This window comes from Rattus norvegicus, chromosome 3, assembly GCF_036323735.1.
Source record: "Rattus norvegicus strain BN/NHsdMcwi chromosome 3, GRCr8, whole genome shotgun sequence".
Lineage (NCBI taxonomy): Eukaryota > Metazoa > Chordata > Mammalia > Rodentia > Muridae > Rattus > Rattus norvegicus.
The window spans coordinates 74,553,357-74,579,535 of NC_086021.1; the positions used below are offsets into that span (position 1 = coordinate 74,553,357).

General features: G+C 43.2%; 1 protein-coding gene across 2 annotated transcripts; it reads left to right on the forward strand.

Moving 5' to 3' along the window:
• Positions 1 to 26,179, forward strand: Dhrs9 (dehydrogenase/reductase 9). 2 transcript variants are annotated; one of them, XM_063283027.1, is made up of 6 exons: positions 1 to 152; positions 1,324 to 2,475; positions 15,511 to 15,842; positions 16,989 to 17,247; positions 20,500 to 20,663; positions 23,810 to 26,179. In XM_063283027.1, the coding sequence occupies exons 3-6, from the start codon at positions 15,530 to 15,532 to the stop codon at positions 24,031 to 24,033; spliced, it is 960 nt and encodes a 319-aa protein (XP_063139097.1). In that variant the 5' UTR covers positions 1 to 152; positions 1,324 to 2,475; positions 15,511 to 15,529; the 3' UTR covers positions 24,034 to 26,179.

The following is a 26,179-nucleotide window of genomic DNA, read 5'->3' on the forward strand; positions in this document are numbered from 1 at the left end:
ATTGACAGAGGGAGGAGGAAGAAAGTACAAGGTCTGATCTTATATGCTGGAAGCCATAAAGTCATTCTGTGCTAGACAGAGATCAGACAGTGGCTGTGCACAGTGTCGCACCAGGAAGGAGAAGGATCAGGTGCCCTGCGGGCTGACCTTAGGTGAGCATTAGCAGACGTACTCATCAAACCTGGGACCACCTGGCCTGCTGTGGGTGCGGGTCGGGTAAGTGCTTTTCTCCACAGGACTCCCGTCTCAAGATTCTTTGTGGTTGGACCAGAGATTCCCTCAGATCAGCACAGGTACAAGAAGTCTGATAGATGCTGGCTAGGACAGCCGGAGACTATGGAAGCCTCATCGTGTTTGGGAAGAGAAGCGATGGGGACACTCTTGGGCAGCTACAGATTTAGAAGAAAGGGAAGAGTTGGGTGTTTAAGTGTGCTAAGTTCACTCCTACAACCAAACTAACAACATAAAATTAAATGTGAATAAATTCCACACTGTAACCTTTTAAAAGAAGAAATAGAAGTAAAATCAAATGTCACTTTGGTCACACACACACACACACACACACACACACACACACACACACACGCACACACACACAAAATCATCTTTGATGGCCAGAAGCCAGATGTAGAAAGAATTCCGAACAAAGTACTATTTTTAAAAGTTACATTGTTTCAGTTGTGTTAAACAAAGGGGGTGGGGCCCCTTCCTTCCTTCCTTCCTTCCTTCCTTCCTTCCTTCCTTCCTTCCTTCCTTCCGTGTGTATGTATGTTCCCAAATACACACCACAATACACATGTGGTCAGAGGACAACTTTCAGGAGCCGATCCTCTCCTGCCCTGTGGAGATGGAACTCAGGCTGTCATGATTTAGACCTCAGTCATCCTTTACCCTCTGAGCCCTCTCACTGGCCCTCACAGCTTACATTCTAAAGGGACAGAACAAAACCAAAGCAGAACTCAGCATGCGACTTTTGAATGTGGCTGTGATGTCGGTCTGAAGACAGTGATGCTAACAAAAGATTCCATTAGTGAGCACCTTTGTCAGTACCCAGCTGACAAGGTGAGGAAGGGATTGTTTTACCCCCACCCTCACTTCCACCCCACATGCAGGGACACTGAATCTTTCAATTTAAGCCATCAGTACTGAGAGACCATGCCAAGTAGAGGGCAAGAATTCCCAACCATGGCAAGCAAATCAGTCTTGACATTTAATTCTCTTTTTAAGTCTATTTGGGGAATTTTTAAAAACAGAGCTGCACTGAGCAAGATTATTGAGTAAACCTGACTAAGGTATAACCTTTTCTTTGGCCTTTCCCTTCAGTCTTCCAGGACCACTCAGGTGCTTGAGGGTCTCTCCGCCTCTCAGATGCAATGGCCTGCTTATAAGGAGGATTAATTACCACAGCTTTCTTCATATGGAATTCAATCGGTGATGCTTTTCTCTGAGGCTGCAAGTTTCTGACTTTACTCTGTCTTGTGCATTATTAAAAGGGGGGAAAAGTATAGTTTGCATAGATCAGTCATCCCAATTGGATAAATAACCAATATTTATCTGGATAAATTTGTCTTTTGTTGTTGTGGAGAAACTGAGAACCACACCCATTTAATTAAAAAACCAGTAGCCCTGTCTAGACTCCGGTAGAGGGACGGACTCTTTCATTTGCTGGCTCCAAGGAAACAGTAGCTAACTCTCCAAAAAGGAACAGAGCCAGTGGAGGAAGGCAGAGAGGAATTCAGCATGAAATTAGAAGTAAAACTTCAATGCACGTTGGCCTGCCTGTACCATAGAGAGTAGGGAGGTTTGGTGAGCTGCAGGGAAGGTGGGCGGCATCTCATGCCACAGGGCTCTGGCCTCAGCAGGCACCCAGCAGTGCCAGGTCTGGAAAAGGCCTGCTGGAGGTGAGGGGGCAATCTCTTCACGTTTTCACTTCCAGAGACCTTTGTCGAGATGTTTTGCCATACCTTAAAGCACAAATTAGGAAACCACAAAGTATTCCTGAACTATACTTGGTCATTTATTATGTTGATCATCTTGTCCACAAAATCTTTAAGTGAAATGATCAGTTACATGCATGAGGAGGTTTACAAAGATGCTTCTTAAGTGATTTCAGCTGCCTCGTTTGGTCAAGATAGTGTGGGTAATTTCCCTAGCTAGCTACATTTAATTTATAAAAAGCACTGCCGATTCCTTCCTTCGGAAACCTGTGACCTACAATCTCTCCGCCCTCCATCCACCGAGGGGAGGCTTAGTCACCACTTGGTGTTGCAATGGGTGTGACTCACAGAGGCAAGAGAGAAGTAGAGAAGTCTTCACACATGCAGGTCTCCGAGCTCCGCAGAAGCCCTGGCACCTTGAGAGGAGCAGTTTGATCGAGCTGCACTTCCTTCCCCTGGCCACTACAGGAAGGTGACAATCAGCAGCCAGCAGAGCAAGTCACCCTCAGCTTCTGCACTCCAAGCCATCTTCAGCGAGGTAACCAATGACTGTCTGATTGTTTGTCCCTTTCAGTCATCCGCTCAACCTAAGCTGTCCTTGATTTTCTGCGTTCCTGTAGAACAAACCAAACTGTCTTTCGGCTGTGGTCAACTGTGCTTCTTTGATATGGTTTGAGAGTGGATGGGGGCAGAGTCCACCTCCTACAGAAATGATCCGTGTGACCCAGGAACCTGACTGAAACTCTCCTAGGACAGGACTCTGTGAATATCCCGTAGCATCCTGCAGTCACAACTAAAGATCCTCTCTGTCATTCTCCCTCCCTCCATTCCTATTTGGCACCTTCTGTGGCCTTGAGGACTAATAAGAAAGTGGTGACCCTAGAGTTCCAAAAGCTGTGGACATCTTTAGAGTGGCTCAGGGTGGACCGATTAACTGATTAGCTGCCAGGTGCCGACTAATCTGTTTTTCTACTTCACTTACCCAATAGTATCAGTTTCTGTGAACACATGTAGATGAACATTAAACCAGAAGAGAAAAACAATGTTGGGGATGAAGGATTCTGAGGGCTCTGAGTTGTCAGAAAGAAGAAAAAAACAAAACGTGCTGTGATGGTCGCTCTACATTGTATGATAAAGTGACTTTGCTGTTTCCTGTGCCCACACACACTTGGGTTTTGGTAGGCGGGGGCAATAATTCTGTAATGTCCCTCAGCCCAAAGCTAGGGACTGGGTTTTATTTATCTTAATGTCACCTGGCACCTTAAATGTTCTGAAATACCCTCGGCTAGATGAGGCATGATGTGAGAAGGGAAAGTTCTTTCGTTGCTGTGCTGGATACTTTCGCATTTGAAAAATGTTGTCCGAGTTTTAGACTAAATCTCTCTACAAGTTTAAAATACAAGGAAAATCTGTTGCGTCATACGTTACAAGAGGCAAGACCCTATAACAGATGTCATATTCTCAAGGAATATAATTTTTAAAACACTAACATTTTCCTTCTGGAGCAAAGCTAACTGGTCGAAAGTCAGCGAGGGGTTGATATTCGTTGACTATGCTCAAAGAAATGGAGACACACACACACAGAGATACTCAATTCTGAACTGATCCTGAAATTATAATAACATACAGCACGCAGTCCCTTCCAGCTAGCAGTTACTATGTTGTGGCCATAGATTTAACAGTGATTCCTAACGTGCCATTACTGTCAGAAGGCACACAGACAAGACAGTAAACCCAAAAGGACTTGGGGTGATTAATACTTATTAGCAAAGATGCTCTGGTAAATTGCTTTAATTTAAGAGTGCTTTCCTTAGACACGAGTGGGTTTGTCCCTCTGGTGAGGCAGGACAGACCCTGGTCTGGAACTGCAGAGGAAGCACAAACGGGTACCTCTCCCACCACACAGTGGGCGTGGAGCTCTGCCCTCCTGCAGGGACTCTGGTGAAATGTCACTAAGAAAGCTTCTCTTCTTCCTGTTACGGGAAGGAACTCACCATTCCAGGATGCTGAATCTCGCCTCGCCTTGGCTAAGACATCATCATGGTCAATAGAGTTTACACCGGATTCTCAGCAGAACAATTGCCGTTTACTGCAAGGTTATTTTGTGATGGGTCCTTGGCTCCATTTTTTAATCCATCTCGGATTTTTCAGGTGTCCAGCTTTAATCTTCCTCTTCAAGCGAGTGCATTTCCTTTTCCTGACCCACATGGCCTCATTCGTATCACCAGGCTCTCATATCTCTTTCCTTAGAGGAAAGTACACCAGACATCTCTGAAAGGCCACATAGATTTAAAAAAAATTTTTTTTACTTCAGTAAAAAGGCAAAATATAAAGACTAAGTCCTGAGTATTAAACCATATGCGACATCTAAATTTAAGAAGCACGCGTGTTCCGGGGTGGTCATTATTGAAAAGACTTGCATTCCATAAGAAAACTCAGAAGATGTTCCAGGCAGACATCATCACTAAATGTTTGCTATTCGATTCACCTTGGTACAGTGACTCTGTTGTTGATCCAAAGACTGCAACAAATTTAAGGTAAATAAAGATTTAATAAACTCCCAGTGTTTTCTGAAAGAGAATCTTCCGTGGAGTTGTGTGGACAGAAAATGAACTGGTCTGGGAGGAACTGTTTAGACAGAGCTCTACCGTCTAAGAAAGACTTTGAACCTTAGTGCTCATTTTTTTGGGGAGGGGGGTCTGGTCTCCTGTTTTCTACCAGTAGAGGAAGGCAATGAATAGAACTAAAACCAACGGGGTTTATTTTAAGTTTCTCACTAAGAAACCTAGGAAGAGAACCCAGAAAGGGGAAGTGGAGCACATTTCTGACAGCTTCTGACAGGTGGTTCCTATTCTAAACATCCACACGGCAAATGAAGGCGATAATCAGCCTCCTTTCATGGCTCCTTCTGAATCTCTGGTGTAGGACAGAGAGCTTCTGATAAAATGTTTTCACTCCCCTCTAGCAACCAATGATGTTATGAAACATGATGGTTGTATATGCTCAGCCCAGGGAGTGGCACTATTTGGAGGTGTGGCCTTGTGGGTGTAGGTATGTCACTGTGGGCGTGAGCTTTATTACCCTAGTCCTAGCTGCCTGGAAACCAGTCTTCCACTAACAGCCTCCAGATGAAGACGTAGAATTCTCAGCTCCTCCTGCACCGTGCCTGCCTGGATGCTGCCATGTTCCCACCTTGAGGATAAGGGACTGAACCTCTGAACCTGTAAGCCAGCCCCAATTAAATGTCGTCCTTATAAGAGTTGCCTTGGTCATGGCATCTGTTCAAAGCAGTGAAACCCTAAGACATATGCAATCTTCGCCGCACAGCTCTTCCGTGTCCTCTTTCACAGGTTAAGCTGCCAAGGGGGAAAGTCAGTTCTAAACACTGTGAAACAAATGTTCCAACTTGTGATATTCGATCCAGTTTACCAAATATCATGATGATTAGCCGAGAGGCACGTTATGAGGTTTCCGAGATAGGATCCTGAACTTTTTCACGACCTAAATTGGAAGTGAGGACACTGCATTACTGTCCTGGACATTCTCTCCCTTTGTCCTGGTGTTCAGAGGTCTCAGAGATCCATCCAAGGGTCATCATACAGAGTGATGTGGTGGTAGGGTGGATGATAACTTCCTCTTTTCCTTCTGCCCTGCTCATGGCTCTTCTGCCTAAGGCCAAGCATCACACACAGCACTGATGTGGTAGAGAAGTGGGCACAGAGCCTGGAGGCCGGAGCCCAGTGAGAATGCAAGGCAGCACGGGTGGGATGAGAGGAGTCTGTCCCAGGGTCACCCAGATTCATAGCTCGTACCTTGAACCAATAAGTTTGCATTTCTATTTGTTTGTTTTTGGGGGTTTGAAACAGGAAGAAATTTATTTTGAAACAATTCTCTTGGGTACACATAATTTCATCAATTACCAGCAATGAAAACAAATTCACATGCTGATGAAAGATGTGCTTGGTTATTTAAAAATAAAGAACTAAACCTTAACTAAATATTTGATACTACAGGCCACAGCATCTTTGACGTTTTTCAGAGTTGACAGACATTTTGACTGTTAGTACTGAGACTATCATTGGCATGAAAATATGGTGCAAAATGAAAGAAACTTGCTCAAGGTGATTTCAAAATTGTTGAAAAATTTGCCTTAACCCCAAGCCCAAAATCTATTTAATTATTTTTTAAAGCTCATCAACAACTCAAACAGCAGGGATTTTTTTTATAAAGGATTTGCTTATTTTATTTTTATGCATATAAGTGTTTTCCCTGAATGTATACATAAATGTCCTTGGAAGACAGAAGGTGCCAGATCATCTGGAATTAGAGTGTCGTACGTGGAGACTGGGAACCAAACCCATGAGCTCTGTAAGAACAGCAAGTGCGCTTAACCGCTGAGCCACCCCTCTGTCCCTTCCAACAGTAATTTTTATAATCAAATGCTCTATCATGATACGGTCCAAAGACACCCCAGTGTGGTACTTACATGAGAAAGGATCACCATAAGAAAAAATTATGCCCTCGCTTCCTGTAATTTAACTATTACATTCTAAAAAAGAAAAAAGAAAAACCTCCTATCCTAATATGCTGAAAATACTGCAAATCTTCGCATACGAGAGGGGCTCAAATATGAGCCATGGAGGTCTAGGCAGCGTTGACTGCCACTGCATGCACAAGGCAAAGTGTGTGTGCTGTGTGCTCAGAGCCATGGCTACGGGCAAGTCATTCAACACAAGAACCTTAGGTCCATGATGTTTGGTTTTGAAATAATTTTTAATCACTGATCATTCGATAACCTCTCACTGTTGCTTGTTTTTGAATACCACATTCAGCTACCTGACCCTATAGCCACGGTTCAAAAAGCCGTGGCATTCAGTCAACCATGGCTACTAGGCACATTCGCACCTGACTTTGGGTTTCCCTGGGAGCATTTGCAGACTTCTAGAGGGTCAGTTTGCTACCGAGTGCAAGCTCCCATAGCCCCAGCTCAGCCAGGATCCAGGCCCCATTAGCACTCAAGGCTGTGCATGCTAATGTGGTCATTTCTGATTACACAAATGGTGTTATGTATAACTTGGTCTGTTGGATACCTTCTATCCTCATAGTAAGAAAATTAGATTTTGGTTTTTTACATTGCAAAAGTTAGTGCTTGACAAAAACGGAATATGAGCGATTTTATAAGCAACAAAACCTCTCTGTTAATGCCATAAAAATATAAATGTTCATCAAGAAAACATCACTGAGACACTAATGACTGGGTTTCCAGATAAGTGGTCCTGGGTACAGTGACATTCTGGACCCTCAAGAGAGGAATCTCTGTGACAGCAGTTCTCAAGGAGGATCCATTTTGTCCCCTAAGGGATATTTAGTACTGTCTGAGGACATCTTTATCAGAAGCATTGCTGACATCTAGTGTGTAGAGGCCAAGGACTCTGCTGAACATGCTGTAATACACCAGACTTCACATTGTTAATTATGGAATTCAGAATACCAAAAGGGCTGCAATTGGAAGGCCTGCGCTTGCATCCAAGAACTAGAGCAGCCTTTTCAGCAGGGAGGGTGTAACAGACATTGAGTCATGTTAGTTCACCAGGTACCCTTGAATGAAAACATCCTATCCCTGTGCTACCACTGGGCAAGGCTCAGAGAGGATGCATAAAGCACTCTAAGTTCTCTGAGGGCTGACCTCCCAAGAACAGCTTTAGTGATTGGAGCCAAGGGATCCGCACTCTTCAGTAAACAGATTGTTGTGAGATAAATTGGAAGACACAGCTGATAAACAACTAAAGCAACTGAGGTCAAGGCCCCACTGCAAAATCACTGGCACCAGAGATGTGACCAGAGTTCATGGAAGAGTGGTTGGGGCAGTTGTGATAGCTATGGTTATTCATTTACTTACTTCTCAGGTGAGCTGACTCTTAATCCCTTTCAATATGCAGGTCATGGTCTGAAAGCCCTGACTTGGGATTGTTGATCATGGATGTTTCTTGGCTAAAGTGCTACTGGGGTCAAAGATGAATGTTGGTTTGTAGCAGACCTAGTCCAGTAACCTAGAGAAATGCAGAATGCAGAGACTAAAAGAACTGATATTTATAGACGATAGTAAAGATGGGCCTCACAAATCAACAATCCTCACAGTCAGAGTTAGAAGTCCCTCAGACTCAAGCAAATGGGTGGAGCACCAGCCTCGGAGATGACCCTCAGCCCAGAGGGGTGCTCAGTGACAATATAGAGGGTGCATCCTTAGTGACTAAAAGGTCCCTCTCTGTTTCTTGTCACCAGGGAAAACTGTGTTTGTTTAGGGAGGAAGTTACATGGGAAGTGGAAAAGATGAGAGAGAGAGAGAGAGAGAGAGAGAGAGAGAGAGAGAGCGAGCTGCTTAGCTTTGAGTTTTTGTTTCCTCCAGTGATTGTAAGGATAGACTTTCTAGAGGACAGAAGACAGGCAGCCCAGTATCTCAGGTCACTCCAAAACCCTGGCATTATGTTTTGTCCACAGCAGTTCAATAAGGTGTTTGCAGGGGACTTCATTTTTCTTTCCCCAATTTTTACTTTGTGTTTTTGAAATGCACTCATTCATCCATCATTCATATAGGGGATCCTGACTCCAAATCTGTGGATTCCCAATGTATAAAACAGCTCCGTGCTTGCATATGACCTGTGTACCTTTGAGCTTACATTAAATCACTTCTAGATGATCTGTAATGCTTAATATGAGCACTGTGTGACAAACAGTAACACTGTTGTTCAGGGAAGAAGAACAATGAAGAGGTCTGTGCATGTTCAGTGGAGATTCAGTTTACAAAACTACTCAAACCTGCATCTGGTTGACTCTGTAGGCATGACTTTACATTACAGGAAAGTTAAATAAATGGTAGGATCTAGAGTCTCTAAATATTAGCACTTTACCACGTTTTTACTCTCATTCTTTTTTAAATATACATATGAGTCTATATATATATATATATGTATGTATATATATATGTGTGTATATATATGTGCTATTTTCTAAACTTTGCATTTTGTTTTGTATTGAATTTTTGATCATTTGTTCCTTTTGTTTTTGAGACAAGGTCTTACTATGTAGCTTTGGCTGGCCTGGAATTTTCTATGTAGACCAGGCTGGCCTCAAATTCACAAAGAGCTGCCCGTGTCTGACTCCTGAGTGCTGGCCTTAAGGACCTGTACCCTGCTGCCCAACTTGAATAGTTTGAAAGCAAGTTGAAGATATTATGCACCTTAATCTTTAAATACTTCAATATAAATTATCTAAAAAGCATGGCATTTCCCACAATATAATTATCACAGTAAAATTTATCAAGTTTACAAATTTCTTTTTATCAAATTTCAATAGTTGAAAAAATAGTGTTATTTCTGAGAAAAGGAAGCATGTTTACCACTCTATGATCATGTGTTACATTTAATTGTATCTTTAGTGTCTTTAGTCCTTTTTTCCCTTTATGGCAGTGTTATTGAAGAGTACAGGGCACATACAAGAGAACTGGAAGTAGTTTCCCATGCATTTCCATGACTAGCTGGAATCTGAGTGCTGCTCTGTCCTTTCCAGTGTGTCAACCAGGAAGCACATGACGTTGGTTTGCTCCATGATGAAGAATGCTGCTTTCTATCCTTTTGTTAAAGTGACCGCTCAGATTTCTTCCCTGTGCTATCACTCTCATTCTCTTTTTTAATCAGTAATTGTCTTTGTGGGACAGTCTTTGCAATTCCATGTCATCAATCCAGCACCCGTTGATAATTCTTCCCTGAAACATTGTTACTATGTCACTGCTAACATTGATTTTCTAACTGTATCCTTCTTTGGCACTTATTAGTTGGCATGGCTCTCTTTCCTTGTATAATTGCTTATCGTTGTTAATCAAAATGATTACGTTCATCTCACAGTCAACAACTTACAGATCCATTACAACATGATTTGTTTTGATGCTCAAATTGCATCGTAGTTGGTGAGTAAAGACCCTTCCATTGGCTCTTACATATTTTTCAGCCCCCCTTTTTTTTGTATCACAAGACACTTCATGATCATGTTATACTTCCCTAGACAACTTTTATCCTCATTTAATGTCTCCAATGATTATAAGATTGAAAAAATGGGCTCTGGGTCCTTGGTCTATCTATCACTCTTAGGTCTTCCTTATACTTTATCAGGTAGATGTACATAGATAGTTGATCATTTATTTATATATCTACTTACACATGTTCCAATCCATCAGTTGATGGTCTTCTCTCTCTCATTCAGTTACACAGGGTCCAGGTCAACATCCCCTCCTCCCATGCCTTTTCAGCTCATCTCTTTGATGATGTGATACCTGACATCTGTCAGCCATATGCAGTTACTCATTTCCTCAATCACATAATTTGAGGTTCGAGGATTGTCTGTTGTCTAGTTATGGTGGAGGCATGGACTTCATGTGCTTTCACTTGTTCTTGTTGAAATCAATGTATTTGAGGCTAACATGTTCTAGGAAATTTTGATTTACATGGCTGTCTTAAACACTGTCTAAAAAGAGTAAATACTTTTCAATGCATGAATTAAAATACACAGACTTTTAAAGGAAACCTGATGTGATGACATATACCAAAGATATTTAAAACATTGCCTTTCACTAGCACATTAATAATTCCACAATGGAAAGAATGATAATTATGTCTTTAATCCCCCTTATTCAGAAGGCAGAGAGACAGGCAGATCTCTGTGAGTTCAAGGGCAGCCTGGTCTATGTAGAAAGTTTCAGTAGCCAGAGCTACATAATGGGATCTCACACCATATTTTATAGTAAGTAACAACAACAATATAACATAAAAATACTGTGGTTGTAATTGATAACAGTCTCGGGTACTGCAAATATCACAGAAGTATGTTGCTGGTGTCATAATTGATGATATGTTAAGTTTCAGTAACAAATTAGAAAAAGTATCTAGTTTCTCTTCCCTAAGTGGATCATTCCTTGAATTCTATATATAGAATTCTCCAAGTTGTATAGAAACCCTGAGAGGGCTTTCGTTGGCATAAAACTCTTCATCCTAATCCAAGACTCTTGTTTCTGGTAACTCATATTATCACAAGAATAGCACCCATCTTACTCATGGCCCCCAGCCTCCCAATCCTTCTGAGGGGTATAGATATAGATATATAGATATATATGTGTGTGTGTGTGTTTCTGTGTGTATGTGTGGATAGATAGATAGATAGATAGATAGATAGATAGATAGATAGATAGATGAGAGCATGAAGGGAGATGATAAAAGGAACAACTACTTCAGATGTCAGAGGCTGTTTTGGTCTGAGGGCTTTCAGCCAGGCCTCTCAGCAGCCTTGGCAAGGTACTGGGTTGACTGTGAGCTAAGCTCAGACACTGCTCAGTCCACCTACCAGAGAGTTCGGGTTTCCAGTTCTCTGGCATGGGAAGACCTAGTGCTCCAGGACACAATGACCTTGACAAATCACCTCATATCTTTAAACCTGTTTTATCTTCTATAACTGGTGAATAGTATGCTCTCCAGGAGGCTAGAGAGAAAACCAAATGGGACTGTATAAAAATCTCCATGGAGAGACCTTTTCACCAAGGTGGGCGGCAATCTCACAGTTTACTCCTTTCAGTTCTGCCCCTGACAAAGCTGACGGAGGGACAAGTTACATTCTCTATTGTGGGGACATTACAATCCACAATTATTTTGCTTTTTTTTTTTCAAATAATTTCTTCAGAACTTAGATTTACAGTGTAATTAGACATCTCAGTACTCAAGAACTATCAAGGGCAGACTTAAACAAAACACTATAACTAATTGGACTTAGAAATATGAAATGTCATTAAAGTCTCTAAATATGTAATTTCAGGAGTGCTTTGTGCTTCTCCTCATAATTATTCATTTTTAGTTAATATGTATTCGAGAAGCAGAAACCCTGCTGCATGGGGATTTATATGCAACAAATCAATTCCGACACAAAGTCAGTTTGGGGAAACTAAAGCAAGTCGTTAAGTAACTTAGAAACCTGTTTTCAGATACATCTATAACTGTCCACGAGCCGGCCGCATCTCCAAGCTTACCAAGCTTAATGGTCTTTGCTAGTTTAATATCTCTCAATAGATTTTTTTATCTCTTTCTTTATAAGTCTTTTGTGGGGGGATTAAAAACAGAACTCATTATTTTTCTTAAGAAGTATAGATGGTACACTGAACTATTTTGATCTTAAATATACTATTGGCTATCCAATAGTAGAAATTAAGTAGGAGAGCACTTGCAGTCCTATTTATGCATTTGTTCATCGACATATTTGCTAAGCAAACTCTTGAGTCAAATGTAATAGTCATTACTTTAAGACAGGGCTAAAGAGAAAAAAAAAGAGCAGATTTCTTCTTAGTATCCAGAAATAGACATGATTCTGGAAGCATCCACAGGTCTGCGCTTTGGTTCGTGTGTATTGCTTTTTTGTGTGACGAATTCCAGACCTATGTGATTCTACGGGAGAGTGGATCAAGGACAAAGACACTGTTTGGGGGACAGAGAGATGGCTCAGCCGTTAGGAGCATGCACTGTTCTTGCAGAGGGCACAAGTTCTGTTCCCAGCGTCCATTTTAGGCAGTTTGCAACCACCTGTAAATCCAGCTTCAGGGAATCCCATTATTCCTTCTGGCCTCTGAAGGTACCTACACTCCAGTGCACATAACACACATACATGTACACGTACACACACACACACACACACACACACACACACACACACACACACACACACTGCCTCCCCCAATATACATAATTTTTTTTTTGGTTCTTTTTTTTTTTTTTTCTTTCGGAGCTGGGGACCGAACCCAGGGCCTTGCGCTTCCTAGGCAAGCGCTCTGCCACTGAGCCAAATCCCCAACCCCTACCAGTAAAGATTTCACACAACAATGATGAGTGTTAACCTTTCATTATTTTGTTTTTTTTTTTTTGGGGGGGGTTCTTTTTTTCGGAGCTGGGGACCGAACCCAGGGCCTTGCGCTTCCTAGGTAAGCGCTCTACCACTGAGCTAAATCCCCAGCAAAATGAGGCCCCAAATCAGCAGGAAGCAGTTTTTTTTTTTTTTTTGGTTCTTTTTTTCGGAGCTGGGGACCGAACCCAGGGCCTTGCGCTTCCTAGGCAAGTGCTCTACCACTGAGCTAAATCCCCAACCCCTATAATTTTTAAAAATCAAAAAATTCTAAAAAGAGGAGATACACTGTATGAACCTGGCATGGGACTTTCTAGGCCGTTAGGCTGTGGGGATGAGAGAAGGCTCTTTCCAAAGGGGACGTTCTCTCTGGAGCTTCTTCCCTACACTGACTGGAGAACACATAGTTCCTGGGAGGAGAGGGAACTGATATCATTCCTCCTCACCAGAAGGGCTGGACCAACATGACCTCAGACCTAAGGCAGCCGGAAATCGGCAGCCTGCCCTCTGACCCTTGATGGCTCCTCCTACTGGGTGGAGAGCCATTCGCAGGTGCCAGTGCCAATGGCAAACACAGCATGCTTCGGGAAAACAGAGGCGCAGGTCCCTGAGGAAGAGTACAGGAAGCCTTCCTCCTGCTTCATATTAGCTCCTGGTCTACCCTCAAGTCACAGCAAAATTCATATTCCAGTTGGCTCTCTTCTAGGTGGTTTGGTCAAAGCCTCAATTTTACAGCATAAATTTGCTTCATTTTATCCCATTCACATGTGACTTTTTTTTTTCTTACAAGAGGTTTGTGTTGAAGTCCGAATTTAAAGGTTTGAGATACTGGGCATTCATTCCCCTCCCCATCCCTAACTTACTGATATCCCTCACTTCATTCTCTCCTGAGTAGAGTAGAAATACTCTCTGAGCCAAGAGGAAGGGTGACTCTAGCTCATTTGCAATAAGAAAATAGAAACCATATTGGAAACATTTTCTTAGCGATAACAGCACGGATGCTCTCCTCTTCTGGATTCTGAAAATAGCTGGACTAGAAAATATCATCCTGAGTGAGGTAACCCATTCACAAAAGAGGGGGTTGGGGATTTAGCTCAGTGGTATAGCACTTGCCTAGCAAGCGCAAGGCCCTGGGTTCGGTCCCCAGCTCTGGAAAAAAAGAAAAAAGAAAAAAAAAAAAAAAAAAAGCATACCACAAAAGAACACACATGCTATGCACTCACTGATAAGTGGATATTAGCCCAAAAGCTTGGAATACCTAAGAAAAAAATCCACAGATCATATGAAGCCCAAGAAGAAGGAAGACCAAAAATGTGGATGCTTCAGTCCTTCTTAGAAGCGAGAACAAAATACTCACGGGAGGAAATACAGGGACAAAGAGTGGAGCAGGGACTGAAGAAAAGGTCATCCAGAGACTGCCCCACTTGGGGATCCATCCCATATGGAACAACCAAACCCAGTCACTGTTGCTGCTGCCAAGAAGCGCTTGCTGACAGGAGCCTGATATGGGCGTCTCCTGAGAGGCTCTGCCAGAGCCCTACTGATACAGATGAGGATGCTTGCAGCTAATCATCAGACTGAGCACGGGGACACCAATGGAGGAGTTAGAGAAAAGACTGAAGGAGCTGAAGGGGTTTGCAACACCATAGGACAAACGACAATGTCAACCAACCGAACCCCACCAGAGCTCCCAGGGTCTAAACCACCAACCAATGAGTACACATGGAGGAACCCATGGCTCCAGCCACATATGTGGCAGAGGAGGGCATTGTCCAGTATCAATAGGAGGAAAGGCCTTGGTCCTGTGGAGGCTCGTTTTCCCGGTGTAGGGGAGTGCCAGGGGGTTGAGGTGGGAGTGGGTGGGTGGGAATGGGAGCATCTTCGTGGAAGCAGGGGGAGGGGGAAGGGCATAGGAGAGGAAAGAAAGGGGATAACATTTGAAATATAAATACATAAAATATCTAAGAAAAATAAAATCATTTTTTAAAAAAGAAAAGAAAACAGCAGGGAGTCTGACAGGACAAAGAGACTGAGCTAGGGCAGTGGTTCTCAACCTGAAGGTCGTGACCCCCTTGGTGGTCAAGTAACCTCTTCGAAGGAGTGGCCTAAGACCATCAGAAAATATTTACATTTCAGAACAGTAGCAAAATGACAGTTATGAAGTAGCAACATAAATGATTTTATGGTGTGTGGGGGGGTCACTACAACACGAGGAATTGTATTAAGAGGTCGAAGCCTTGGGAAGGTTGAGAGCCACTGTTCTAGAAGCTTTTGATCCTGTTTGCTCTTGGACTTCACTAAGTGATGGGATGTGAGATTACCCTGTGAGACCCTGTCTGTCAGGCGGAGGAGTTCGGGTGTGAGACCCTGGGCAACCCTGCCGGCTCCTTTCACCCAGTGACCTACATCAGTATTGTTTCCACTCCATTTCTTTCCTTCTGAATTTTCCTGAATTCTGATTGGTTGGTTTGGGCACTCCCCTAGAGCAGCAGTGTGTGATTTAAATGGTTTGTCTTTCCAACAAGCAACCAAAAACAATCATTTCGATAACTATCTTATCTACTCAAATTCACTTAAACAACTCGCATTCACCAACATGGTGATAGTTCTAATTTGAGTTTTCTTTCTAATTTTGAACCTCCAGGACATACAGGAAAAAGAAAATGCTGCTTTGGGTGTTGGCCCTCCTGTTCCTCTGCGCTTTTCTGTGGAATTATAAAGGGCAGCTGAAGATAGCAGACATCGCTGACAAGTACATTTTCATCACTGGATGTGACTCAGGCTTCGGAAACTTAGCAGCCAGAACTTTTGATAGAAAAGGCTTCCGTGTCATTGCTGCCTGCCTGACTGAGTCAGGATCAGAGGCTTTGAAGGCCAAAACCTCAGAGAGACTTCACACAGTGCTTCTGGATGTCACCAACCCAGAGAATGTCAAGGAGACTGCCCAGTGGGTGAAGAGCCACGTAGGAGAAAAAGGTAAGAGACTAGAGATGGTGCATAGTGGGTAGGGGGGCTGTCTACGAAGGTTCGGGATTAACCAAAGCAGAGTAACAAAATAATTTCAAATGTGAAACACATGTTCACTTCCTAAGCAGCCTCTCAAGAGAATATCTCTTAAGTCCCCGCAGCACATTCCTGAATCTCCACAGAGCTTCTGAGTGATTCCAGTGTATTCGAGGTGTGCCTCAGATAGATTCATCTTAAATCCCAGCAGGTGGGCCTAGAACAGACACAAAGGTCCTAACTTTATGTGACCTTCTTCAACAACATCGCAGCAAAGGGAGTTGAGACTCAAGTCTATAAGACAGCATCCAGATCACCGCCTGATTACCTGAGACCCACATCTCACCAGATGGGTCCAGAGTTCATCCATCTTTAGTGGTCAGTAGAACAGGACCCAGTGACATGACGAGAAGGGTCCTTAGGGAGTCAAATGGTCCAAGGGGCATTAGACATTCTCTTTGCTGTGGATTCTGTTAATGAGCTGCGCACTGAACTGAGAAAGTTTATTCGCTTTGAATATTGAAATATTCTTATAGAAGAAGCTATTGGGGTCCACAAAAGAAAAAAGCAAACGCTTGTGTTTCAGTAACATCTTTGTTCTAAGACTCTGAACCTCAAACGCAATGATTTAGAAAAGCCTCCAGACAAATCAGGTGCTCACCTTTAGCAACTAAACATTTCCAGTCAAGAAACAGCCAAGTGGATGACTTCTTTTCCCATCAAAAGTCAGCATAAGGGAGACCCGTATCACCTTTCTACCCATACAGAATACTTTATAAGTACACGCTGACTGCACCATCTTGCAAGGCAGGAAAGTAGACTAACTCTACATCTTAGTTCAGAAATCAGAAAGACTTCCTCGGAAAAGCATAAAACAAATATAGGACACTTGGAATCAGGAATAGAATAGCAGTGAGCCTGAGTAATAAGTAGCATCAGTAATTTCAACATAGCCTCCCACTCTGCCAGTTACCACTTCCCCAAAAGTTCAAAGCACAGTTCAAAGCAGGAATAACTATGAAGAGGAAATAGCACCATTGTACAAAGAGCTGTATTTCCCTCTGAGATGCCCATAGACATGACATTTTCTACTATGTCTCCTTTCCCTCTCTGCTCCAGGTCTCTGGGGTCTGATCAATAATGCTGGTGTTCTTGGCGTACTGGCTCCCACTGACTGGCTGACAGTGGACGACTACAGAGAACCCATTGAAGTTAACCTGTTTGGACTCATCAACGTGACGCTGAATATGCTTCCACTGGTCAAAAAAGCTCGAGGGCGTGTTATTAATGTCTCCAGCATTGGAGGCCGACTTGCATTTGGTGGCGGGGGCTATACTCCATCCAAGTATGCAGTGGAAGGTTTCAATGACAGCTTAAGGTAAGGAGAATTGATTGACTTAATACAGTGGCTGCTATCGCATGCTGGATACTTAATATGTATGAGGTAACATTTTGAGCATGTCAAAATACTTCCACTTGCCCAGGGTTCCCCAGCTGATAAGTGGTAGAACTGATATTTGAACCCAAGTCTAGGTTGAGTCTGGCTCTTTTGCTTCTATATTAGTGTGTGATGCCAATGGTGGGATGACTTTACAGTCAACAGGTCAATTTGTCCAAACGGAGAATCATCCAGAGTGGATCTCTCTGTCGTTATTCCTGGTAGGTGCTAACAGAACAGTACACGTTTATTTAAGCCTCCACCAGAAAAGCGTTAGGTCTCAGTGGCTGCCCCATACACTCCAGTTGGGTTTCGCAGCGGTATCCACTGGGAGAGGCAGGAAGAGGATGTTCGATTCATCTTATCTGGAACCAGAATTTGTGACTCTCCGTACAAAGCCCATACGTGCTTTTTCAGTCAAGGTTCTGAAAAGAAATGGCCACACATTAAAATTGTGTGGAGGGAACATATTTTTTTATTTAGAGGACAACTTTCAAACATGTGGGAGTTGTGAAGAGATAGCCCAAGGATAGAAGTAAGAGCTAACAGCAAAGGGCTTTGCTATCCAAGGACTACAGGATGAAGGGACAGGGAAGTAAGTCTCTACAACCGGGAGACACAGGCTGACAGCTCTAGTTAAAGGATGAGATAGCCATGGTTGGCACTACGTGAGTCCCACACCTTGTCCTCCCACTCCTGATTCTAATAGACTGTGCTGTCAGATGCTAAGGTACACTTAATTCAGGCGAGCCTTCTGGAATACAGCAAGCAGAAGGGGCTGGAGGAGCAATTGGAAGTGAAGTCAGCTGTGTCATGTTGAGACCAGCAAGAGAAAAGGCAAAATTGAAATTGGCCTGCCTTTCATCCCCCCATTTACATATTCAGTTAGTAATACTAAAAGCATATGTTAGCGCATGGTACACACACACACACACACACACACACACACACACACACACACACACACACACACACCATAGAAGTAGCTTACCAATTAAAAAAAATAGATGGGGTTGGGGATTTAGCTCAGTGGTAGAGCACTTGCCTAACAAGCGCAAGGCCCTGGGTTCGGTCCCCAGCTCCAAAAAAAAGAAAAGAAAAAAAAAATAGATAATCCCACTGAGGTTAATAAAGGCTGATAACTCCATTCTACCACATGACCTAGCTGTCATGTCTGAGTCCCCTAAGAAACACAATAAAATTCTTCCAAAACATTGATGTGATGTTGAGTAGTCTGAGGGACTTGTTAAAGATGGAGACTTTGCTGGGGTGCATCTGGGATGTGAGCAGAGAGTTTGCTTTTCTACAGAGTCAGCAGACGCTGCTATTGGCTCGGGGATCATCAGACTTGGAGTAACACTGTCATGGCAATCTCTCTCAGTCTTAGCCAGCCTGTCATCCCACTCTTCAAGAAGCAATATAATAATAAACATTCCATTCTGTAAGCATCAATAACATAATAAAATGCTAGTGGTTTCGACTGTAGTGCTTATAGGATCTGTCGGGCAGCTAGATTCTGTCTGAAAGTAATTAAATAGAGAGTGTTTGTGTCTTTATGGCCCCTAGAACTGGTATTTGACATGGAATTATGCATGCAGCCTAGTCTAGTGGCTGTTTCCGGATGTGTACATAGAGAGAGAAGGACCAAGAGACAACAGTCCAACACAGAGAGAGAACTGGGATTCTAAAGCTGTATTTTCTCAGCACATATATCGCTGTTGTGCTGGCTTTACTACCCTCAGAAGCTTAGCAGAGTGGCCTGTCTCCTGTCCCTAGGTCATTTTAATCAATACATAAGGAAAGAAGTCTTCTCAAATACTTCCTTGGAACTGCTTTCTCCTAGATCTGACAGCCATCAGTTGACAGATGAATAAAATGTAATTAGATTGAAACAAATAATCTTTAAGATTTTAATGTAATATACCTTTCAAAATCTCCCAGGGTCAAGTTAATTTACATTGTCAGTAAAATATATTTCAAAATGTGTCCTAGTTTTATTGTAAAAATTCAAAATCTGAAAAGAATTGAATTGTATTTTAAGATTACAAATAGTGCTTATTAAAAAACATATGGACTGGTGAGATGGCTCAGAGGTTAAGAACATTGACACACACTCTCCCTCTCTCTTTCTCTCTCTCTCTCTCTCTCTCTCTCTATATATATATATATATATATATATATATATATATATATATATATATGTGTGTGTGTGTGTGTGTGTGTGTGTGTGTGTATCATAGTGAGGTAGCAAGGACGGGAGTGTAGCTTAGTGGCAGAGCTCTGGCCTAACTCCACAAGGTCTGGCTTCAAGCTTCAGTATGAGTGTCTAAAACATGAATAATTGCCTCTTTATACACTCCTAGTAGAACTATACATTAAATTTAGAGAATGATTATTCATAAACTGGTCTGCAACACATTCTTTGGTTGACAGGAAGGAGGCACCCACATCTCAAACCTGTGACTCGTAACTGTCTTGAGGCCACCTGTAGTGCTGTGACTCATAACTGTGTAGTCTTGAGTCTGGCTGTAGTGATATGAAAGGAGAGCTTGCTCAGCGGGGATCAGGGTGGTGTGCCAGAGGTCATGACACTCCAACCTTCCTCATCCTCAGTCATGCTTCCGTCCACATTCCAAAACTCAGGATGGACTCGTCCATCCAAGCCAGTCACTCATGCATCTCACCATCAGGCACTCTGAACATGGAGAAGAAATGGTCTTAACCCAAATGCTTGTCAGCTTAACAAAAGAATGTGGCTCGAGGCAGGAAACACTGGATTGGTGTGGGGCTATTTTGAGAACTGGTCCTCCCACAGCTGTTTCCTGTTCTACCATTCATCCTCCCTTGACCACCAGAGCTCCAGTTTCTTCCGTTTCTGTCCTATCCTAACAGGATAGGACAAGGTGTTTGTTGCCCAACATAGCCATTCTGTGGTTCTCTGAAAAGATTTATATGAAACTAGTTGAAGAGTTATAAACACTCTCCAGATAAATGTGAATGAAACAAAAAGAAAATCAAGGCTATAAAAGACTGAGGATGTGACCACAGAATGCTTGTCTAGCATGGATGAAACCCTAACCTGGACACACACCTCAATGAAAGCATGGGCTTTGTTCTTGTTATTGCTACTGTTGTTTGTTTTGTTTTGTTTTTAAATTTAATAAAAAGATTCTTCAATTGTTCTCCTCACAGGCGGGACATGAAAGCTTTTGGAGTGCACGTCTCATGCATTGAACCAGGGCTGTTCAAAACAGGACTGGCAGATCCAATAAAGACAACTGAAAAGAAGCTCGCCATTTGGAAACATCTGTCTCCAGACATCAAACAACAATATGGAGAGGGCTACATTGAAAAAAGTGAGTTTGGGAGTAGATGCTATGTCTTCTGGGATCTCTCTCTCTCTCCTGTCCTGTCCTGGTTAGCATGGTGTCGCAAACACAGTGATGTGGATCTTTAATAGGAGTAAAGCTCAGAGCCCCCTCTGGCTTCTCTGAGTGATTAGGAGTGCTTACTAAGAAACTAACAAATGCCAAGTTTTATGCACTAAGCACTTCTGAACTGTGTCATTTATGCCTCGAAGGAAGTTACTGGAGTAGCGAACAGAGACTTTGCAGGGTAAAATGTTCTTTCTAGGGTGCCCAGCATCTCCTGGTCATGGCAGGGTCTGAAGCCAGCCAGCAGCCTTGCTCTCACCAGCCTTCTCTCTACACACCACCGTGTTATTACTAAACACGAGCCACTGGTTCAGCATTGCTCACAGATCCGGGGAGGTGACAGATGATGGAGAAGAGTCAGACTGTGACCCTGATACTGAACCATAGCTGATAACAAGAGAGGAACCAGGTAAAACTGTGAGACAATGAGACTATGCAGCATCAGTCAGATGCTCCGCAAGGCAACCCAGACAGCCAGAACTGATGCCACTGGGCGGGCTCTAATCCAGGGGATACAGAGCAGGAAAGGGGCCCAGCCCATACTGGTTTGATTAGGGCTTTAAAAACCAGGAGGTATTTGAGTGGAGGAAGCTATGGAGGACAGGGAAGGGGACGAGGAAGAGGAGGGAAAAATGAGTCAAGACTGAGGCAAGGGGAGAGAATAATAATAAAGATTCCACAGTGGTGACTAACACTGTGAGCATTTACAAAGCGCTCGTCACCCTTCTACGTGCCTCACACACCCGCGTTCATTTACAATCCCAGAGCTTTATGGAGCAAGTCGATGCTATTGTCTCCTTCATTCTGTAGAAACACACACACGCACAGAGCAGAGCCTTGGCTGAAATCGCACAGCCAGACGTGAACTGTGCCGTGCATTCCTGGGCGCTCCAATCCAAAAGAAGCAGTGCAGTGAACGCTTCGGTCAAAGTTCCTGTCTTAGGAGTCCTCTCCCAGCTCCAGTTTTAATGAACCTGTAATGTTTACTTGTTGTTCCTCAAACACAGAGTTCTTGCCTTTAGAGGTACAAGGTCCTACCTCCCTCCACATCGCGCTGTCCCTCCCAAATGTGGCTCAACCTCTTCATGAGTTGCAGTGCCACAGTGTACTATGACAAGGTTCAAGATCAGCAGTCTGAATGGAGACCCAAGACTCAAGTCAGAAACATGCATGGAAGTTTTCAAAACGATAGACACACCCAACCATTCGATATGACACACACACACACACACACACACACACACACACACACACACAAAGGCTCCTAAGGATTTCAGCTAACATGCCTGATTGACAAACTTTCCAATGAGTGTCTCTCTGTCAGCTTAGAGCCATCACCATCAGAAGCTGTGTTTCTTGCTCTCTGACCCTAAAGGCTGTGTGTAGGTCAAAGGAAACAGACTGAACTTAACCCTGTTAGACTTAACACTTCAGAGACAAAGTTCTTTATGTAAAAGAGTTTTCTACACTAGATAGTAATGTTGAAGCTGATAAGTACCTATGACCATGACACAAGATTCCACCCAGATTTTTTTTTCTATTCCGGCACATCTGCCAACAGTGATAATCAGACCAAGATGGCTGGTATATTGATTTTCCTCAAATATTTATCATTTCTTTGGGTTAAAAACATTCAAAATTTTCTTGAGCATTGAACCCAAGTTTATAGTGATATTAAAGGAATATTAAATATTTCCAAGTCAGAATTTAGAGGTGAGCCAGACTCACAGTCCAAATGCAGACATCAATCTAAAATCACCTGTCTCCATTTCTCAGGCTGAACAACAATTTAAACTCGTCATCAACATTCACTGTGTTCTTTAAACAACTTAGCACCACCACTTATCAGGTTTCCTAAACAATGGGGAGCCTGAGATCTGACAAGGCAGGTTTTCCTCTGAGGAGGCACGGCTCGGGTGTTTGAAAGCACGTGAACAGTACAGGGAAGTGCTACTTCACAGCTCTCAAGGAAGCCTCACGCCGTTTTCTATAATTGTTTTAGTTTACACTTTCAGCAGCTACATGCATGGGACCTCTTTCCAACACCCCAGTCAACACTGCTCATCTTTTGTCTCATCGGCCACCACTCGAATGGTCCAATATGATGTCTTGCTGTGGGCTAAACCTGAGCACTAGAGCAATTCAGGCACTGACTAACCCGTTCCCATACACACCCACTGGCTCTGTTTATGGCCTCTTGAGAAATGTCTGTCCGGTTCCTTTTCACATTTCAAAAATCAGGTAGTTCAATTTTTTTTTCTATTGAGCTGTTGGAGTTCCCTTTATATTTCTTTTTGGATATTAATCCCTTGTCAATGTATGGTTTGCAACTATTTTTCCTCGGTCTGTGAGTTATCTCTTTGCTCTTTTAACTGCTTCCTTTCATATACAGGAAATTGTTAGTCTGATGCTGTCCTGTCCATCCATTCTGGGTTTTGTAGTCTATGCTGTAGGAATCGTCTTCAGAACTTACTGCTCGGTCCAATTTCAGAAAGCTTTCACTGTGCTTTATAGCATTAGGTTCTCCTTCCAAGTCTTTACTCTGTTCTGAGTTGACTTTCAGATTCAGATAAATTTCTAATTTCATTCTCCCGCCTGTGAATGCCTAGTTTCTCCACCACTATTTTACTGAAGAACCCAAGGTTCCAAATTGTTCCCAATCCCTTGTGAGATTATTTGACTCTCTGGTAGGGTCATGACTCAAACCCTTCATTTGCCCAACAACCGGAGATGTTTAACATCTGATTCAGGACAAAATGGTAGAGATGTGGGGTGTCTAAGTGCCCTCTCAACCCTCGTATGCATGCATGCACGCACACTCATGCATTAGGTCATATATGTAATTGTATATTTTTGATCTTCTCCAGGATAGATTAGAAATTAAATTCATGACTTCTGAAAGATAAGACCTTCATGGACTCTATGCAGTATCCTTTCTCCACTGCCTTTAAAGAAATAGTCCTCGAAGTCCTCTGTCATGTATCTTCCTGTTTGCACCCTAACCTCCCACTCTGATTCTCCTTTTCTGTCCAAGAGTGAACATATTTTGCCTCTTTTTTTTTTTGTAGGTCTACACAGACTGAAAAGCAGTACCTCCTCTGTGAACCTGGACCTCTCTCTAGTGGTAGAGTGCATGGATCACGCTCTAACAAGTCTCTTCCCCAAGACTCGATACACTGCTGGAAAGGATGCCAAGACATTTTGGATACCTCTGTCTCACATGCCGGCAGCTTTACAAGACTTTTTACTGTTGAAAGAGAAAGTAGAGCTGGCCAATCCCCAAGCTGTGTGACTCAACTCTCCACAAATGGCTCCCCCCCCCCCCGGCTTCGAGACTGGCTGACTTCAGAGACGTAGTACCTGGATCTCGTTCTTTACCAGAGCCAACTGAGACTCAGATAGACCAGGTTTCTGTTTTTAAACGAAGATATTCCATGGTCCCTTCTCAAGTCTTCTTCAGGAAGAAGGACAGGGAGGGCCTATCACAAAAGCCAGTCTCGCCGGATACTGACACTTTGCCTGACTGGGAAGATAGAAGAGAAATTGAAAGACTTCTCCATCCAAAATAGGTGTGCTGCTGCCTGTCCCTTGCTGGTTCAGTAATCTAGAGTATTAAGCATTGTCTCTTATCAAAATGTTAAGCAGTAAGAAGTCTTTCATAAGTGGATCTGATGGCTTTGTTATCTGGCAGAGACTCAGGCTGGGACTCACCACGTTCTGATAAGTTTGAATAAGAATGAGAAAGAGAGAAAAGGTACTATTAACCAGGGCACTAGTATTAACTGAGAGGTGGCTAGAAATGGGGAAGAAATAGGTAGAAAAAGGGAAGGCTGGGAGACTCCAACCCAAGCCTCATCCTCCAGAGGGACACAGAGGACACAACTACTACTGTTACTGTGAGGTAACACGGCATCCGGTCCTAGCCCGAGAGGCTCTTCTCCTCTGGCTTCATCTAGCTGCAGTCAACCACATCGCAGGGGAAGTGCACCCGTTCTGTTGGCTACACCTGCTCCTCATTACAAGGGCCTGGTTCTTGGCTTCATCTCATGGCTTCGGACTCTGTGGCTTGCTGGCCTTTGACTTTCCTGATGTCCCAAGGCTGCCAAGATTTGCAGAATCAGAAGGGAACTCCTTCGCTGATCTTCCTGCCATGCTAGCCCAATTGCTTAACTTTCTTATTCTTCATTTTGCCTCATTCTAGGATGCTCTCCATCATTCTTATCCCTTTAAGTAGCTACGATTCGCTTACTCTTTCTTCCAATGAAAAACTAAGTGGTATGCAGTCTACCATTAAGACCAAGCTTACCGGCTGCAGTACCCGTGTTAGCAGTGTGCCAGCCGCACTTCCATTAAGCTTCGAGTACTTCCTTCTTGGCTGTAGTTCTGCCATCAGTCTCCCCCCAGAGAAGGCTTGCTCAGCAGAACTCGGTGGCTACTCCTCACTTGTTGCTTCAGAGATCCTGTGAAGGCTGCCACAACAAGTTATCCTGAGTCCAGGGGCGGGGGGTCACTGGACAGCCCAAGGTCAAGAATTAATTACTTGTGGCTGAATGCAGGGCATGTGTAAACTGTCCAGGCTACAGAGAGTCTCTTCCATTTAAATGATCTTTAAGACCCTAAAACATGTGCAGGTATCTCAGCCTAGTACCTAACGAGGACAATTCCCAGGGACGCTAAGGAAAATGTTTGAGTTTTGCCTTTCTACACAGTCTTCATCACAATAGTTCTTGGGGGCATCACAGACTCACTTACTGATATGTAGAAATAGCCAAACATTGTCAAAATGAAAAACTCTACTACCTACACGTGATTTATGTCAATTTTAACCTAAGCGATGGCTTCCTGAATTCTTGTGTGCCAAAGGAGATGGTTCTGTTATACTTTCCAACTAAAGTGTGATTCCTCTTGTCCTTCCTTTTGTTACGGAGGTTCAAATCCAGAATCTCACGCGTGAGCCCGTGCTCTACCACTGAACTACACCACATCCCAGTTTGTGATCTGCTTTTCAAGAAAAATGTTACAGTTTCCATCTTAGTTTATGAAGCACTGCACCAGCCAGAGCACGGCTGCAGTCTGTAGTTGGACGATTTCCGAGCCCTCCCACTTGGGATGCCTGCCCGAGAAAGATGCAGATCCACAACCCCACTCGGTACCTGGAAATAGGATATAACCTGAAATGGATCAGGCAAAGACAACGCAACCTTCTGTCATTTTCTAGTCAGGGCAGCCAGTAACTGCCCTAAACTGACCCACTTCACTTCTGTTGGAGAAACTGGAGACAGAAGAGTTAAAAATCTTTTAGCTTAAAAAAAAAAAATCTTTTAGCTTTTAAGATCAAACAAAAAAGAAAGACACCAAAGATCGGGGCGACACAAACACCAAGTCTCTTATGGCTGTTTTGTTTTGCTTTATGTTTTGAATAAAAAATATTGGCAGTC

Bases quoted from the DNA above. Each gene is read 5' to 3' on its own strand.
- Dhrs9 (XM_063283027.1), top strand. From the start codon at position 15,530: ATGCTGCTTTGGGTGTTGGCCCTCCTGTTCCTCTGCGCTTTTCTGTGG. The intron at 17,248-20,499 runs GTAAGGAGAATT...TTCTCCTCACAG, and splicing joins GGTTTCAATGACAGCTTAAG to GCGGGACATGAAAGCTTTTG. The intron at 20,664-23,809 runs GTGAGTTTGGGA...TTTTTTTTGTAG, and splicing joins AGAGGGCTACATTGAAAAAA to GTCTACACAGACTGAAAAGC.